The sequence below is a fragment of the Prionailurus bengalensis genome, chromosome A1, assembly GCF_016509475.1.
Source record: "Prionailurus bengalensis isolate Pbe53 chromosome A1, Fcat_Pben_1.1_paternal_pri, whole genome shotgun sequence".
NCBI lineage: Eukaryota > Metazoa > Chordata > Mammalia > Carnivora > Felidae > Prionailurus > Prionailurus bengalensis.
In genome coordinates this window covers 95,254,285-95,273,773 of record NC_057343.1, presented here as the reverse complement: position 1 = coordinate 95,273,773, position 19,489 = coordinate 95,254,285, and the positions used below count along the sequence as shown (strand labels likewise).

The window sequence follows — 19,489 nt, the reverse complement described above, 5'->3', positions numbered from 1 at the left end:
GTCTCTCATAATGTTCACTGACTAACCCTCTCAGAATTTTTTTTTAGTTTATTTATTTTGAGAGAGAGAGCAGGGGAGGAAGAGAGAAAGGACAGAGAACCCCAAGCAGGCTCCACTCTGTCAGCACAGAGCCCAACGTGGGGCTCGATCTCACAAATCATGAGATCATGACCTGAGCCAAAATCAAAAGTCAAATGTTGAACTGACTGAGCCACCCAGGCACCCCTCTCAGAATTATTTTAATACATGAATACTTTCAGGAAAAATACCCTTTAACATACACACTTAAAAGAATTTTATTTCAAGCTTTCTGCTTTTTAAACAAATGCCAATTTCATAATATGGCAACTCTGTATTCTATGATACTTTCCATCATACACTAACCAGTGATAACTTGTCATCGTTTTCAATAAAACTTCTCCCTTCTTGGGCCCCTGGGTGGCTCAGTTGGTTAAGTGTCTGACTCTTGGTTTCACCTCAGGTTATGATCTCACAGTTTGTGAGTTCGAGCCCCACATCAGACTCTGTACTATCAGCACAGAGCCTGGTTGGGATTTTCTCTCCGCCCCTCCCCTGCTTTCTTTCTCTCTCTCTCTCTCTCTCTCTCTCTCTCAAATAAACAAACTTAAAAATTTTTTAGAAAACGTTCTCCTTTCTTTTAACAAACATGGTTTTTAAAACATGTTCCATATTCCTGTTCCTTTCATCTAATATTCCCACCTGTCAAGAATTCCCAAAGTCTCACACGAGTACGAAGAACAGAGTACCAGATCACAAAAAGAGAGAGGGAGAATATGAAAAGAAGAAAAAGTACATCTTCCCAACAGCAGTTCACTGAGAGAACAGAGGTGTGGTGGTTAACTGCTCCTTGGAGCTGGGACACACAGCGCTTGGAGATGGCAGGTGTCTGTCCAGGCTGACAGCTGTGATACGCTCTATTACGTGTCTCTTCTTTAGCAGATATGAGAAACAGGTCAAATCCACACAATGCCATAGGGAAGAGAGGCAATACAAGGGAAAGAGGTGCACTTAAGTCTGCACCAAAATGAAAATATCGGGGTGCTCGGGTGGCTCAGCCTGTTGGGCATCCGACTCTTGATCTTGGCTCAGGTCATGATCTCACGGCTCATGGGTTCGAGCCCTGCATCGGGCTGTGTGCCGACAGGTCAGATCCTGGCGCCTGCTTGGGATTCTGTGTCTCCCCTTCTCTCTGCCCTTCCCCTGCTCATGCTCTGTCTCTCTCTCAAAATAAATAAACTTAAAAAAAAAAAAAAAAGAAAATATCCTTTTCCTTTGTAGGCCACTGCTCTTCTTTGCATCGTCTGTTTGTCTATGCAAATGGTTCTCCAGCTCTACAAGTTATATGGATAACCAAACGCTCATTCAAAACTTCAAAATAGCAACACACAGGGAGATACAAATGTACTCCAGGTTCTATCTCCCAGTGAGCTGGATTTCACATCTGTAGAGATTTTCTGAGTAACATAGATTAAAAACATGACTTTTTTACTAGAAGTATTACTCATTCATTCCTGCTGTCTCAACATAGAACTGACATATAAACGTATTTTGAAGACATAATAAAGGAGCCGGAAGGACTCAGGCATCCAAGGTCCACCACTGCCTACACAATGATGCTTGAAGTACACCCCACATACGGTCGCAACAGTTTCCTTCCAGCCTATCAATTCCATTTACCTACTCAGACTTAACGTATGACAGTCCAGAGAAATGCAACAGTGAAGGCATACAGCCACTTGGAGAACATACGAATGTGTGTACGTACATCTGCACATACGTACGCGTGTGTGTCTTCACTCAGAATAGTTCCAGTCTACACTGGAACTAGTGAGTTCCAGACTGTTATCCCAAACCTAAAGGAATGCCTTCCCTAGTTCACTGTAAGAAAACATCAGGCTTTCCAGGCTGCCCTTCCCCTCCCGAGGTCTCAGTAAGCATAGATATGAAAAAGAAGATCGAGAACTAAAAAGGCGGAAGGGGGCAAGGAAAGGGAAATGATTCATTTCATCAGGAAATAAATTCACTGTCAGCTTTGGTTTAAAACAAAGGCATTTATTTATTCATTAGCCAAAAATAAGTTTTATTGCCGACAATGATGAAAATGGCAGCGGCCTGCATTTTTTAAGCATTTACCTAACACTAGGCGTCGGACTAAATAAGCACTCCGTACACTGGGTAACCCCGTGCAACAGGTAATGTTATCCCCGGTTTACAGATGAAGAAGCTGACACTCATAAAGATGAAGTGACTTGCCCAAGGCTACACCACTTCTAAATTGTAGAGCATACATAATATACCAGTCACTTCAACTCTTAACTACTAAACTTATATTATTTTATATATTATCGTTATTTATACTGTATTCAACTTAAAATGTGTGAAATGCAATACTTTTGAAACACTGAATGAATTAATAAATTATATATAGTGAGACCCAACTCAATGGCCTAAAATTTTATAGACTTGTTAACCTGGGCTACGTACTGGTCCCCATTACCATGGAAGATAAAAATGCGCATGATATATAACACATGACGAAAGTTCTAACAAAGAAGTAATACTGCTCTCATCCTTCAATGCCCATTATAAACAATAATATTTCTCCAATTATTCTCTGATTACATCCAGTCATAGTTACCTCTCTTTCCTCAGATCTTCCTACCTGATTTTCACCTCTCTGTGTTAAAAAGAAGCAAAGTCTCCTTTATTTAGGGGGAAAAAGTCACTCCCCTTTATCCATCTTAAAAAGATAATCGATTCCAATAAAAAGATAACAAATATCTTTCACTGCTATCTTAAATATATATTTCTCTATACGCTACAGTAAAAAAAAAAAAAAAATTCCATACCAACTCTTTTAACTTTGATAAGATGTTCAAGCTTCCTGAAATTAACGCTAAAAAAGAAATCATCACGCAGTATAAACGAATCCAAAATTCCATTTTGCAACAGCTGGGATTTAAACTCATGCACGCTAGTGTTACACACACACAAACACAATTCACATCATCTTGGTAATGCAGGCATTGGCTAGACAACAAAATTCCTTCTACTATATGTAAGCATCTTAAAACACAAAACACCTACAAATATCCACAAATATCTAAATCATTAAAATCTTAATTTTGTATGGCTATTACCAAGTTTTCCCACTGCAGAAGTTAAAAGAAGAGGTTATGAAATGCTCGTGCAAGACATTTCTTCAAATGAATAACAAAGGGATAAGTAACTCTGATTCTCAAAACCTGTCACAAAGATCTAGCCATTTGTTAATCCTTGTTGAATTTTAATTTAATTGTGTTTAAAATTTCAATCCAGGGGGCAGAGACTGCTCACAATAAAGTATAAGACCTACCTGGTAAACAAAATGCAGCATTTCACTGAGGTACCATTTCTTACCTTTGAATCTTCACCACTCACTCCCAGCTGTAACACAGCTTGAGGAGATTTTAGTTTCGCTTGGGCAGAGTGAGCCATCTGAAGGTTAAGCTGCCATCCGACCGTCTCTAGCTATAAAAGACAAGTACAGATTGGAATCAGATGGTATGGAAGGAAGAAAACAGTCAACTTTCAGCAAATCTCCCACCCGTAGGAATGAACATGGATAAGCCTAGACTTCATGGAAAGTCAATTCTATGGCTCCTTCAACCTGCGTTTTCTGCAAACTCTCCCTTTGGGCTCATGAGATTGGCCTTGTGCCAGGCCTGTCAAATTCAACAGTAAAACTCGTCTTCAAATACACTGCATTCTGAAAATAGAGGTCTTAGACTAAGCAACGAAGTACAGTAAGAGTCCATGGTCTTTAAATAGCATATTACTATTTCACAACAGTATATTTTAAAGCCAATGGTTTTCTCAACAGTTAGGGATTTTACACTTTAATGACCTCTTGTTGTCTTTCAAAACTCTGAACTGGATAGAATACAGGTAAGACTTTTTTTTTTTTTTAATTTAGAGGAAAATTGAAGTACGCAGATGGTAAGAGGTTCACACATTTAGACACAGTTAGCGAGACTGGAAAAGAGCCAGACCAAGAATTGGTATTTACTAGTGAGCAGGTGTTATCATGCTTTCCAAAGTACTCTAACTTATTATGGTTCCCAGTTATGACAGAAACTAATTAGAACATTTCCAATGAACTTATTAATTAACACAAGAGCAAAATTCAATCAGGTAAGGCAAAAATAGTAAAGACAGACTAAAACTGTTTAAGTTTTCTTTTAAAATATTAAATAGCACAAATGTGGTTTACTGAACTTGAGACATGATTGGTTTCACTAACCTCAGAATCTCAGTACCAGGAGTATTAAATTTCCAATAAATTCGAGAAACACCATTTAGGAAAGATGTGTGAAATGCAATTGTCACATGCCTCTCACAACATGGCCCTAATAACTGATTTAGTAAAAACTACCTTAGCTACACTGGTAAGATTGCCGGGCAGTCTCACAATTTTTTTTTTTTACTTAACCAGAATACTAACTTCTAACTTGAAAGACTGTTCAACAGCAGAATCACAGCAGTGACTCGAAGCCAAATTGGAAAGAGAGCAATGGAAGTATTATCTATTCAAGAGAGGATGCGATGAGAAAATAAAGATGTATTTCTGTTCTTTCTGGCACTGAACCTTTGAGAGGTTATGGGTAAAAAGAGGGAAGATGTCACATGGACATAATCCACAACACCTAAATAAAAAAGTCAGTGTAATGGTGTGTGTTAAGGATCTTTAACATACTGATCTTGAACAGTGACCTTAGTAAGTGTAGTCTCTAATACCAGCCCACCACAATTTTTTTTTCAAATTTTTATTTAGATTCCAGTTAGTTTGGTTTCGCACACAGGGCATTTGGTTTCAGGAGCAGAATTCAGTAATTCATCACTTAAATACAACACAACACTCAGTGCTCATCACAAGTACCCTCCTGGGGACCCATCACCCATCTAACCCACCCCCACTCTCCTCCCTCCATCAACACCCCCCAATTTGTTCTCCATCATTAAAAGTCTCCTGTGGTTTGTTTGCCTCTTTCTCCCCCACCTCCCATATGTTCATCTGTTTTGTTTCTTAAATTACATGAGTGAAATCCTATGATATTTGTCTTTCTCTGACTATTTACTTCACTTAGCTTAATACTCTAGCTCCATCCATATTGTGGCAAATGGAAAGATTTCACTCTTTTTGATGGCTGGGTAATATTTCATCGTGTAATATATACCACATCTTCTTTATCCATTCATTAGTCAATAGATATTTAGGCTCCCTACTTTGGGCTATTGTGGCTAGTGCTGCTATAAACATTGGGGTGCATATGTCCCTTTGAAACAGCACACCTGTATCCCTTGGATAAATACCTAGTAATGAAATTGCTGGGTCGTAGGGTAGTTCTGTTTTTAATTTTTTTGAGGAACCCCCATACTGTTTTCCAGAGTGGCTGCACCAGCTTGCATTCCCACCAACAATGCAAAAGAGATCCTCTTTCTCCGCATCCTCGCCAACATCTGTTGTTGCCTGAGTTGTTAGTTTTAGCCATTCTGACAGGAGTAAGGTGGTATCTCATTGTGGTTTTGATTTGTATTTCCCTGATGATGAGTGATGTGGAGCATTTTTTATGTGTCGGTTGGCCATCTGGATGTCTTCTTTGGAGAAGTGTCTATTCATGCCTTTTGCCCATTTCTACACTGGATTATTTGCTTTTTGGGTGTTGAGTTTGAAAAGTTGTTTATAGATTTTGGATACTCTTTATCTGATGTGCCATTTGCAAATATCTTCTCCCATTCTGTTGGTTGCCTTTTAGTTTTGCTAACTGTTTCCTTCACTGTGCAGAAGCTTTTATTTTGATGAGGTCCCAGTAGTTCATTTTTGCTTTTGTTTCCTTCCCTCTGGAGACATGTTGAGTAAGAAGTTGCTGCGGCCAAGATCAAAGAGGTTTTTGCTTGCTTTCTCCTCAAGGATTTTTATGGCTTCCTTTTACGGCTTACTTTGAGGACTTTCATCCATTTTGAGTTTAGTTTTGTGTATGGGGTAAGAAAGTGGTCCAGGTTCATTCTTCTGCATGTTGCTGTCCAGTTTTCCCAGCACCACTTGCTGAAGAGACTGTCTTTATTCCATTGGATATTCTTTCTTGCTTTGTCAAAGATTAGTTGCCCATACGTTTGTGGGTCCGTTTCTGGGTTCTCTATTCTGTTCCACTGATCTGAGTGTCTGTTGTTGTGCCAGTACCATACTGTCTTACTGATTACAGCTTTGTAGTATAGCTTGAAGTCCGAGATTGTGATGCCTCCTGCTTTGGTTTTCTTTTTCAAGATTGCTTTGGCTATTCAGGGTCTTTTCTGGTTCCATACAAACTTTTTGGATTATTTGTTCTAGCTCTGTGAAGAATGTTGGTGTTATTTTGATAGACATTGCATTGAATATGTAGATTGCCTTGAGTAGTATCAATATTTTAACAATATTTTTCACTCCTATCTAAGAGCATGGAATCTTTTACCATTTTTTTGTGTCTTCTTCAATTTCTTTCATAAGCTTTCCATAGTTTTCAGTGTATAAATTTTTAACCTCTTTGGTTAGATTTATTCCTAGGTATTGTATGGTTTTTGGTGCAATTGTAAATGGGAATGATTCCTTCTCTTTCTGTTGCTTGATTGTTAGTGAATAGGAATGCAACCAATTTCTGTGCATTGATTTTATATCTTGCAACTTTGCTGAATTCATGAATCAGTTCTAGCAGTTTTCTGATGGAATCTTTTAGGTTTTCCATATAGAGTATCATGTCATCTGCGAAGAGTGAAAGTTTGACCTCCTCCTGGCCGACTTGGATGCCTTTTATTTCTTTGTGTTGACTGACTGCAGAGGCTAAGACTTCCAATACTAGGTTGAATAACAGTGGCGAGAGTGGACATCCCTGTCTTGTTCCTGACCTTAGGGGGAAAGCTCTCAGTTTTTCCCCATTGAGGATGATATTAGCATTGGGTCATTCATATATGGCTTTTATTATCTTGAGGTATGCTCCTTCTATCCCTACTTTCTTGAAGGTTTTTATCAAGAAAGATGCTGTATTTTGTCAAATGCTTTCTCTGCATCTATTGAGAGGATCATATGGTTCTTGTCCTTTCTTTTATTGATGCAATGAATCAAGTTAATTGTTTTGCAGATACTGAACCAGCCCTGCATCCCAGGTATAAATAGCACTTGGTCATGGTGAATAATTTTTTTAATGTATTGTTGGATCTGGTTGGCTAATATCTTGTTGAGGAGTTCTGCATTCCATGTTCATCAGGGAAATTGGTCTAAAGTTCTCCTTTTTAGTGGGGTCTCTGTCTGGTTTTGGAATCAAGGTAATGCTGGCCTCATAGAAAGAGTTTGGAAGTTTTCCTTCCATTTCTATTTTTTGGAACAGCTTCAAGAAAATAGGTGTTAACTCTTCCATAAATGTCTGGTAGAATTCCCCTGGAAAGCCATCTAGCCCTGGAGTCTTGTTTTTTGGGAGATTTTTGATTACTAATTCAATTTCTTTACTGGTTATGGGTCTGTTCAAATTTTCTATTTCTTCCTGTTGCAGTTTCAGTAGTGTATATGCTTCTAGGAATTTGTCCATTTCTTCCAGATTGCCCATTTTATTGGCATATAATCGCTCATAATATTCTCTTATTATTGTTTTTTGCTGGAAGCCAAGCTATCCCAGCCTGATGGCAAGGCCCAGCCTGTGGACGGATTGGTGACTGCAAGGCAACCCACCGACAGTGAAGCTTCTTGGACTCCCGCTTGTAGGTAATTTGGCCTTAAGACTACCTGGGGTATTGTCTCAGTCGATTGGGGAATTGCCCTCGACAGGCCCCCTGGGAAAAGAACCATTAGGAAAGAAAATAAGGTTCCGCAAGAAACTGTGCGGCCTTACATCTAGCCCTTGCCATCCCCTATGGAGACTCCTCTATTTACAGGAAGGATAGCCTCATACACTTGCCAGCTAAGGAGGCCGACAAAGGAGAGACATATGGATTTGAGTGCCCCACTCCGGCAACTAAGGAGTGTATCTCTGAGCACAGGTGACTTCAACCCCTAGGCCTACCTGGCCCCCAGAAGGCATTCCAGATGATGACTGAACCTAGTCGGTTAAGGTACAGAATGGTTCATTAATTCCTAGGTGCATTGTCTTTCTGAGAATGTGTGAGGCATGGGTTTCTAAGGTCCTTTTGGCCCCTTCCTGGCACCTGGGACTTGAGGTGTTAAGAGATAAGGGGCCTTTCATGAGAACAGCAAAGCAAATGCTTAATAGATTATAGATAAACACAGATGCATAATGAAATAATGCAGGAAATTAATCAATAATCAAAGGGTATGAGGGAACATTACGAGAAAATCGCCATGTTATTTCTTAAAGGTTGATTACACATAGGAACATTTTCAAAATTAGGTAATGTTAGAAAACCATAGATGACATATACTACAAAAAAATCGCTAACAAATATAATGCTACATTTGCTACAATAAATCGGCCAGTTCAACACACTGTTGTTGTCTGTGTCCATTTTTATTTTAGTTTTAGTTTTTTATTTTAGTTTGGTTTTATTTTCACTGATGCCGTCCATCCTTCGGGAACCCCTGGACCTGCTGGAGCTGGACTCTGGCAGTTTTTATTTCAGCTGTGTTGGTTGTGATCTCTCCTCTTTCATTCTTGATTTACTTGGGTCCTTTCCTTTTTCTTTTTGATCAGACTGGCTAGTGGTTTATCAATTTTGTTAATTCTTTCAAGAACCAGGTTCTGGTTTCATTGATTTGTTCTACTGTTTTTTTGGTTTCAATAGCATTGATTTCTGCTCTAATCTTTATTATCTCCTGTCTCCTGCTGGTTTGGGGTTTTCTTTTCTGTTCTTTTTCCAGCTCTGTAAGTGTGCAGTTAGCTTGTGTATCTGAGACCTTTCTTCCTTCTCTAGGAAGGCCTCCATTGCTATATATTTTCCTCTTATGACCGCCTTTGCTGTGTCCCAGAGGGGAGCTTTTTATTTTCATGAAGTTCCGATAGTTCACTTTTGCTTTTGCTTCCTTTACCTGCCCACCACTATTTTTAATAGTCACATTCAACAGACCCACCAACAAAACAAGAAAAAGCATGTCATAACCACTCTCATATATCCAAGCATTCTGATATACATCACTATCTTTTTTTTTTTAATGTTTACTTATTTATTTTGAGAGAGTGAGAACGCACAGGCAAGGGAGGGGCAGGGAGAGAAAGAGACAGAGAATCCCAAGGAGGCTCCACATTGTCAGCGCAGAGCCTGACCCAGGACTCCAACTCACCAAGTGTGAAATCATGACCTCAGTCGAAACCAAGAGTCAAATGCTTAACCAATTGAGCTGATTACACATCACTGTCTTAGTTGAAAGTATCTGGAAGGTACTCATATTAACTTATAAGACACTGCCTTGATCTTATTTTACTGATCCTATCCCTGCCCTTGAAGCACTTAAGATAAATATTAAGTGAATAAATTAAAAAATACCTCTGTTGTGGTCAGAAAATTTGCATAATAAATTAATATGTTAATTTATACTCACTATAAATATATAGTCACTATATACAGGTGGTGAAGGAGAATTTAAAAGAGCACTGAGCTTATGCTTTGGTTCATGCTTAAGCTGTCACTCCCTAGCTATGGGACCCTGGTTAAGTCACAATCTTTCAAGACTTCAGTTTCTTCATATACAATGAGAATAAATATCTACTTTGCTGAGTTATGGTAATGACAATTAAGAAAATGCATACTCAGAGGGTGGCTCAGTCAGTTAAGCATCCAACTTTGGCTCAGGTCATGATCTCACAGTTTGTGAGTTCTAGCCCCAGGTCGGGCTCTGTGCTGACAGCTCAGAGCCTGGAGCCTGCTTGGGATTCTCTGCCTCCCACTCTCTGCCCCTCCCCTGCTTGCTCACTCACTCACTCTTTCTCTCTCTCTCTCTCTCTCAAAAATGAATAAAACGTTAAAAAAAATTTTTTTAAAGAAAATGCATATTCAAAGGTGTTTTGAAAACTGCAAAACATTGTAAATATAAGGCATTTCGATTACCTGGTTTCTTCTACGCTATCTTTTAAATACTGTAGGCACTCTATATCTATCTGTTGAATTGAATTGAAATGAGTCAAAGAATACTCCCAAGGAAAGGTAATTTTTTGAAGAGGGAGAAAGAGAGAGCACCAGCGAGGGAGAGAGGCAGAGGGAGAGACAGAATCTTAAGTAGGCTCTACGCTCAGCATGAAGCCCAATGTGGGGCTCAATACCATGACCCCGGGATCATGATCTGAGCTAAATGAATGCTTAACCAACAGAGCCATCCAGGTGCCCTTTGCTAGGAAAGGTAATGTTTAAGAGTCATGACTAAAAGAGTTGGTAGATTGCCTTTCTTAAATTCCTGAATCTTATCTACAGAACTTTGTGATGTGAAAATATCTGTCCCACACCCACGTTAAAGAGTAATTTAAAAAGTACAAAGAATTGCTAAGTTCATATTATGTATATGCACATCACACAACTACATGTAAAATTTCGTAGAAAATGACCAGTATTCAGAAGCCTTAAATGGAGAGGGAATATAGAAAGAATAAGGAGAATTATAAAAGAATACTTTACAATTACACAGAATAGTAACAAGAAAACACACTTTTCAGTGAAACTCAGAGGCAATGAAAATCAATACTACTTGAGATAAGGACTCTTATTACACCCTTTTTACAAATTAAATATATATAATGTAAATAACTGGTGAACTGTAGCAAAGAGTATATAAACGTCCTTATGTTATTATTTCAATTCTTCTTTTCTCTAAGTTTCAAATTACATAAAAATCAAAATCACAAGTTATAAGAAATTGATTCAACTAAGAATCATCAATGGATACTAAATCTAGGAGGGGAAAGTTTAATTTGGAATGCAAAGTCACAAAGTTTCCACCCACAACTGCTGGTTAGCTACAGAAGAAAGAAAGTAATTGTGCAGGGAAGAAAACAAAGATCTTAACCAAAGAACAAAATTAACATCATCAAAAAGTGGCAAAAAAAAAACCAGCATGTAGCCCTAGGTGTGAAACCCTGCAAAGACCACATTATTTATGTAGCTTTCTAGACAAAAAAATAATAATAATAATAAATCATAACCTCAATTTGATTATGAAGAAACAAAAGAAAAATAAAATGAAGGAACATCATGAAAAATAAGTGAAACATACACTTCAGAAACATAAATGTCCTAAAAAAACAAAGAAAAGCCAAGAAAGAAGCAATTCCTTACACTGCTTACAACATATTATTATATTATTTGCCATGTCTCTAATAGGCAGCAGTAATATAAATAAGAAAAAGCAAAATCCCTTTGCATAGGTGAAAATCATATAGTATTGTACTGAATTATTCCTTTGAGACTCATAACTAAGAAACAAATACAACAGTCATCAATATTTTAATTACATATAAAACAAGAAAATCTAGTGAAGGATTTTGACTTACATGAGCTCAACTACATTTGCTTCTATTTAAAATAAAACTCTGCCTTGTGTATGGCAGAATCTGTATATTAACATACCAGGAAATATTTTAACATTTGTTTTCTAATTTTATGCTCAGATTTACATCTGAGGGTCCTTAGGCCTTAATCAACATCCTAGATTTTTTTTTTTTAATGTTTTACTTATTTTTGAGAGAGAGAGAGAGAGCACTAGTGAGAGAGAGGTAGAGTGAGAGGGGGACCAAGGATCCCAAGCAGGCTCTGCACTGACAGCAGCAAGCCAGATGTGGGCTCATATTCACATTCCGTGAGATTGTGATCTGAGCCGAAGTCGGACACTCCAGTGACTGGGCCACCCAGGCCCCCTCAACATCCTAAATTTAAGCATCATCAAAATAACATAAAACACAAGAAAAATAAGCCACTGATTTCTTTCTTTCTTTCTTTCTTTCTTTCTTTCTTTCTTTCTTTCTTTCTTTCTTTCTTTCTCTTTCCTTCCTTCCTTCCTTCCTTCCTTCCTTCCTTCCTTCCTTCCTTCCTTTCTTTCTTTTTTTAAGTAGGCTTCACATCTAGCACAGAACCCAACACGAGCCTTGAACTCACAACACTGAGATCAAGACCTGAGCTCAGACCAAGAGTTGGATGCTTAATGGACGGACTGAGTCACCCAGGCACCCCAAGCCACTGACACTTTTAATGTTTTTCAACACAAGCTAAACTGTTTAAATGGTAGTTCTTACACATCTCACTAACATTACTTCTTACCTGATAATGTTACTAAGATGTCAGTCCAAAGTATAATAACTTCAAAAACAAATACATACGTGTGTGTGTGTGTATAAAATGACTTTATTCTCTAATTTTAATTTAACAACCAACGTAAACTTAAATTCTCATAATTGCTTTGTAAACCACCATTCCAAACACACACAAAACTCAGCCAAAATTGTGATTATATTAACCCTTTTAAGTGGCAAAAAAGAAAAGGTAAAGTTTTATAACAGATTTTAACTATTGGGGCACTCTAAAACAGAAGCCACTGTTTGAACCATACAACACAGTAAGAAATACTTTTACGGTGCAAACCGATATACTAAAGTTACACAGAACAATTTTTACCCAGAGCCGAGTTCTTTAATAAGCTTTATTATGTTTCATTTTGAAAATGCTATTTGAAAACCCTCTAAATTGATTTCATTACTCAATAAACCCTAATATTTCAGGCTATCTATAGCTAGGAAAATACTGCTCAGAAACCCTGAATGAGTTTCAGGAACTATGTGCATAGGTATTCATGAAACATTTTATTATTTATCATAATAAATCACGAAAATACATACAATTAGAGCTGTAACTGCTAAAATAGAAAACACTATCTATATTCTGTTGCTACAAGCCACCATTTATTTTATAACTAGAAAATACCATAAGCAGAAATTTCATTTATGTATGGCTCATTATAGAAACTATATACCTCTATTTACTCTAATGAAAATACAAAAATTAGGAAGTTGACTCAATGCTTAATTTAAGAACATAAACCTATTTGTAAAGCTTAGCTAAATGCCTGCTCTACAAATTTTTTCTTTTAACCACTTCTGACTTCAATGATTTTTTTTTCCCTCTAAATCTGATTAATTCTATGAAGCTCCCAATTTAAGAAACAGTGACTTCTGGTATCAAGGGCTGTGCATCTAAAAAAAAGAAAATAAAAACAATCTTTCCATGAACAACACCTACAAACTCTCAACAAAATACAAAGAACAACTCTCTGAGGGCTCTATAAGGAACAAAAGCACATAGACTTTAGAGAATCAAAACATAATACAATGTTAGCACGCATGGGTCAAAGAAGAAATCAAAGAGAAAAAAAATACTTTGAGACAAATTGAAAATACAACATAACAAAATTTATGGGATGCCACAAAACCAGTTTGAAAAGAAAAGTTCGTATCAAATGCTTACTTACATCAAGAAACAAGATCTCAAATAAACAACCTACCTTTACACCTCAAAGAACTTTACACTAGAAAAAGAATGAACAAAACTTACCTCAAAGAACTTTACACTAGAAAAAGAATAAACAAAACTCAAAGTAGAAAGATGGAAAAAATGAATATTAGAAATAAATGAGGGGCACCTGGGGTGGCTCAGTCGGTTAAGCAACCGACTTCGGCTCAGGTCATGATCTCGAGGTTCGTGGGTTCAAGCCCCGCATCGGGCTCTGTGCTGACAGCTCAGAGCCTGGAGCCTGCTTCCCATTCTGTGTCTCCCTCTCTCTCTGCCCCTCCCCTGCTCACATTCTCTCTGTCTCTAAATAACAAATAAGCATTAAAAAAAAATTTTTTTTTAATAATAAATAAATGAGATAGAAACTAAAAAGACAACTTAAAAAAAGATCAATCAGGGGCACCTGGGTGACTTAGCTGGTTTAGTGTCGAACTTCAGCTTGGGTCATGACCTAACAGTTGGGAGTTCAAGCCCCACATCAGGCTCACTGCTGTCAGCACAGAGCCTGCTTCAGATCTCTATCCCTCTCTCTCTTTGCCCTTCCCCTGCTTGTGCTCTCTCAAAATAAATAAAACATTAAAAAAAAAAAAAAAAAGAAAGCAAGATCAAACTAAGAGCTAGTTATTTTTTTTTTACAATTTCTTGTCTTTTATTATTATTTTTTTTAATGTTTACTCATTTTTGAGAGAAAGAGAGAGTGGCAAGAGCTGGGGAGGGGCAGAGAGAGAGGGAGATACAGAATCTGACGCAGGTTCCAGGCACTGAAGTGGGCACTGACAGTTCCAGGCACTGACACGGGACTCGAACCCGTGGACCATGAGATCATGACCTGAGCAGAAGTCAGACCCTTAACTTACTGACCTACCCAGGCACCCTCTAAGAGCTAGATTTTTTTTTTTTTAAGATAAACCAAAATTGACAAATCTTTAGCAAGACTCACCAAAAAAGGGCTGGGGGTAAGAATCAAATAAATAATATAAGAAATTAAAGAGAAACATTACAACTGATACCACAGAAATGCAAAGGACCATAAAAGAATACTATAAACAAATTAAATGTCAACATATTGTACAACCTACAAGAAATGTATAAATCCCTAGGAACATACAACCTACCAAGACTGAATTAGACATTAAAAAAAAAAAAAAAACAAAAAACAGAGAAAATCTGAACACACCAATTCAATTTTTTTTTAATAGACCAATTCCTCATAAGGAGACTGAATCACTAATCAAAAAATTCCAAACAAACACAAGTCCAGGACCAGATGGATTCACTGGTGAAATCTACCAAATATTTAAAGAAGAATTAATATCAATCCTTCTCTAAGTCTTCCAAAAATAAAAGATGAGGGAACACTTCCAAACTCATTTTTTAAGGCCAGCATTATCACCATGAAAACCAGACAAGGGTGCCACAAGAAAAAAAAAAAAAAATCAGGCCAATATCTTGATAAACATTGGTGCAAAAGTCCTCAACAAAGTATTAGCAAACCAAATTCAGCCATACATTAAAAGAACCATATGCCATGATCAAGTGGGATTTTTCCAGGGATGCAAGGATAGTTCAATACCCACAAATGAATCAATGTGCTACACTGCATTAACAAAATGAAAGATAAAAATCATATTATCATTTCAACAGATGCAGAAAAAGCATTTGACAAAATTAAGCATCCATTTATGATTAAAAAAAAAAAAGAAGCAAAAAAAAAAAAAAAACCTCCCCAAGGACTGGGTACAGAGGGAACATACCTCAACATAATAAAGGACAGATATGACAAGCCCACAGCTAGCATCATACTAAATGGTGAAAAGTTTAATGTTTTTCCTCTAAGATCAAGAACAAGACAAGGATGGCCACTCTTCCCACTTTTCTTCAACAAAATATTCAAAGCCCTAGCCAGAGCAATTCAGCAAGAAAAAAAATAAACAAATAAAAGGCATCCAAATCCAACAGAAACATGTAAATGTGTCACTCAGATGACAAGATTTTATTTTTTTTAATTTTTTAATGTTTATTTATTTATTTATTTATTTTCAATATATGAAATCTATTGTCAAATTGGTTTCCATACAACACCCAGTGCTCATCCCAAAAGGTGCCCTCCTCAATATGACAAGATTTTATATATACAAAATCCTAATGAAACCACCAAATAACTCTTAGAATTTTAATAAATGAGGTCAGTAAAGCTGTGTGATACAAAAATCAACATATTTACTACATTTCTCTACACTAATAATAAACTATCAGAAAGAAATTAAGAAGACAATCCCATTTACAATTGCGTCAAAAGAATAAAATACCTAGGAATAAATTTAACCAAGGAGGTGAAAGACCTGTACACTGAAAGTCACAAGAGACTAATGAAAGCAAATGAAGACACAAATATATGGAAAAATATCCCATGCTCATAGATTGGAAGAATCAGTATTGCTAAAATGTCCATACTACCCAAAGCAATCTACAAATTCAGTGCATTTCCTATCAGAATGCCAATGGTATTCTTCACAGAAATAGAGCAAACAATCCTAAAATTTGTATGGCACTACAAAAGATCCCTAATAGCCAAAACTATCTTGAGATAGAACAAAGCTGCAGGCATCATGCTTCCTGATTTCAAACTATAGTACAAAGCTGTAGAAATAAAAAACATGACACTGGCATAGAAACAAACACATACATACATCAGTGGAACACAACAGAAAGCCCAGAAATAAGCCCACGCATGCATGGTCAATTAATCTACAACAAAGAAGCCAAAAATACCAATGGGGAAAGGACAATCTCTTCAAAAAATGGTGTTGGGAAAACTGAACAGCCACATTCAAAAGAATGAAACTGGACCACGATCTTATTCCATACACAAAAACTAACTCAAAATAAATTAGAGACTGGAACCTAAAGCTCCTAGAAAAAAACGTGGATGGTAAGCTCCTTGACATCACTCTTGGTGATGACTTTTTGGATCTGACATCAAAAGCAAATGTAACAAAAGCAAAAATATACATATACTAGTGGGACTAAATTAAACTAAAAATCTTCCGCACAGCAAAGGAAACCATCACCAAAATGAAAAGACAACCCACCAGGTAGGAGAAAATACTTGCAAATCATATATCTGATATAAGGTTAACGTCCTAAATATATAAAGAACCCATAAAACTCAATTTCAAAAAAATAAACAACCTGTTTTAAAAATGACCCGAGATGTGAATAGACATTTTTCCAAAAAAGACATACATATGGCCAACAGGTACATGAAAAGGTGCTCAACATCAATAATCACGGGGGAAATACAAGTCAAAACCACAATGAGAAATCGCCTCACGCCTTGTGCAATGAGTGTCATCAAAAACACAAGAAAAAAACAGCGTTGGTGAGGATGTGGAGAAAGGGGAACCCCTGCGTTCTGTGGATGAGAATGTAACCTCGTGCAGCCACTATGGCAAACAGGATGTAGGTGCCTCAAAAGTCTAAAAATAGAACTACCCTATGACCTAGCAATTGCACTTCTGGATATTTATCTGAAGGAAATGAAAACACTAACTCAAGAAGATATCCACAACCCCGTGATCACTGCAGCATTATTTACAATAGCCAAGATGTGGAAACAATGCAGGTGTCCACAGACCTACAAATGGCTAAAGAAAATGTGAGATACGCACACGCTCGCACACAAACACACACACCACACACAATGGAGTACTATTCTACCACAAAAAAAGAAGGAAATCCTGCCATTTGCAACAATATGGATGAACTCTGAGGACATTATGTGCCGTGAAAGAAGTCAAACTCAGAAAGACATCCCATATGATCTCACTTACATATAGAAGCTAAAAACAACAACAACAATCAAACCCAAAGCTGCAAAGATTGGTGGCTGCCAGTAGGGAACAGGGGGAATGGGAAGTGAAATGAATGAAAGTGGTCAAAAGGTATAAACTTGCAGTTATCAAATGAATAAACCCTGGAGGTATAAGGTACAGCATGGTGACTGTCGTCAATACTACCGTGTCGTGTGTTTGAAAGTTGCTGAGAGAGTAAATCTTAAAAGTTCTCATCACACACACACACACACACACACAAAAACAATCGCTGTGAGTGGTGATGGATGTTAAGTAGACTTACTATAGTGATTACTTCACAATGCACACAAATACTGCATCATATACCCCTGAAACAGATATAATGTTATAAGCCAATTACATCTCCCTTTTTTAAAATGAGACAAGTACATGCAGACTAGAGAAAAACACTTGTAATATAATGACATAGGCAGTTTGAAAGTTAAATGATGGAAAAAGATATACCATGCAAACATTGATCAAAACAAAGCAGGGAAGGCTATAAAATTATCTGAGACAGAGGAGGACATTAAATAACAATAAAAGTATGAAAACAATACTAAAGGTCTTAGAACTGCAATATATGTCAAGTAAAAATGGACGGAACTAAAAGAACTAGATAAATCCACATGTATAGTTAGAGACTTCAACACTTGTTTCTCAACAACTGATAGAGTAGCTGGACAGAACATCAGCCAGACTATATATGAATTCAACATCAACATCAACCAAAAGAATCTAATTGATATTTATAGAACGCTTCACTCAACAACAGCAGAATAAACATTCTCTGCAAACACCTACAAAACGTACACCAAGATACCATATTCCGGGCCATAAAACATATGCCTTAACAAATAAAAAGAGCTGAAATCATACAGAATGTGTTTTCTCACCACAATGGCACTAAACTAGAAATCAGTAACAGAAAGAGGAAAATCTGGAAACTCAACAACATAATTTTAAATAATCCATGAGTCTCAAGAAAATCAAAATACACAGTGAACAACTTAAAAATAAAAAACATAAAATATCAAAATTTGTGGGATATAGCTAAGGCAATGCTGAGAAGAAAATTTAAAAGTACCAAATACTTCCGGACACCTGGGTGGCTCAGTCAATTGAGCACCTGCCTTCAGCTCAGGTCATGATCTCACAGCTCATGAGTTCAAGCCCCGCGTTGGGCTCTGTGCTGACAGCTCAGAGCCTGGAACCTGCTTCAGATTCTGTGCCTCCCTCTCTCTCTGCCCCTCCCCCACATGCACTCTGTCTTTCTCTCAAAATAAGTAAACATTAAAAAATAAAATAAAAAAAAAACTACCAAATACTTACATTTGAAAAGAAGAAAAATCTCACATCAATGACCTAAGAATCTCAAGAACCACAGGCAAAAAAGTTAACCTCAACCAACTCGTGTATCTTATACACAAATTAATTCAAAAATGTCCATGGGCATAAATAAAAAGTTCAAAACCACAAATTTTTAGGGAAATAAAAATAAAACTAAGCCATGAGTGCTTAAATGGTCTAGGGTAAGGGAAACAGTTGAGACATGACACCAAAAGCAAAATCCATTATAAGAAAAACTGATTAATTGGTCTTCAACAAAATGAAAAATTTTTGCTCACCAAAGGATCCTAATTAAGAGGATGAGAAGTCAAAGCACAGACTGGAAGACAGCATCTGCAAACCATGTACTTGAAAGGATTAGTATCTAAAATACACAAATAACTCTCAAAACTTAATAGGTTTTTTTTTTATAAAGAAGTAATCCAATTAGAAAATGTGCAAAAGGCATAAAGAGACATTTCACTGAAGAGGATCTACAGATGGCAAATAAATACAAGAAAAACTGTTCGACATCATTAGTTATCCAAGAAATGCAAATAAAAGCCACAATGAGATATCACTGCATACCTATCAGAACAATTACAATAAAAAATAGTGACAACTCCAAATGCTGGCAAGGATGCAGAGAACGTGGATCCCTCACACATTGCTGATGAGAATACAAAATGATTTAGCTACTCTGGGAAATGGTTTGAGAGATTCTTACAAAACTAAATATACAGGAGTGCCTGGGAAGCTCAGTTGGCTAAGCGACTCTTGAT

At 37.0% G+C, this 19,489-nt stretch overlaps 1 protein-coding gene across 1 annotated transcript in view; it reads right to left on the bottom strand.

The window, feature by feature from the left end:
- The window catches only part of COMMD10 (COMM domain containing 10), a 217,287-nt gene that overhangs the window by 165,969 nt on the left and 31,829 nt on the right, over positions 1–19,489 (bottom strand). The window contains exon 5 of the mRNA XM_043570240.1: positions 3,421–3,531. Within this exon, the coding sequence (XP_043426175.1) occupies positions 3,421–3,531 (111 nt within the window). The remainder of the gene's footprint in view (positions 1–3,420; positions 3,532–19,489) is intronic.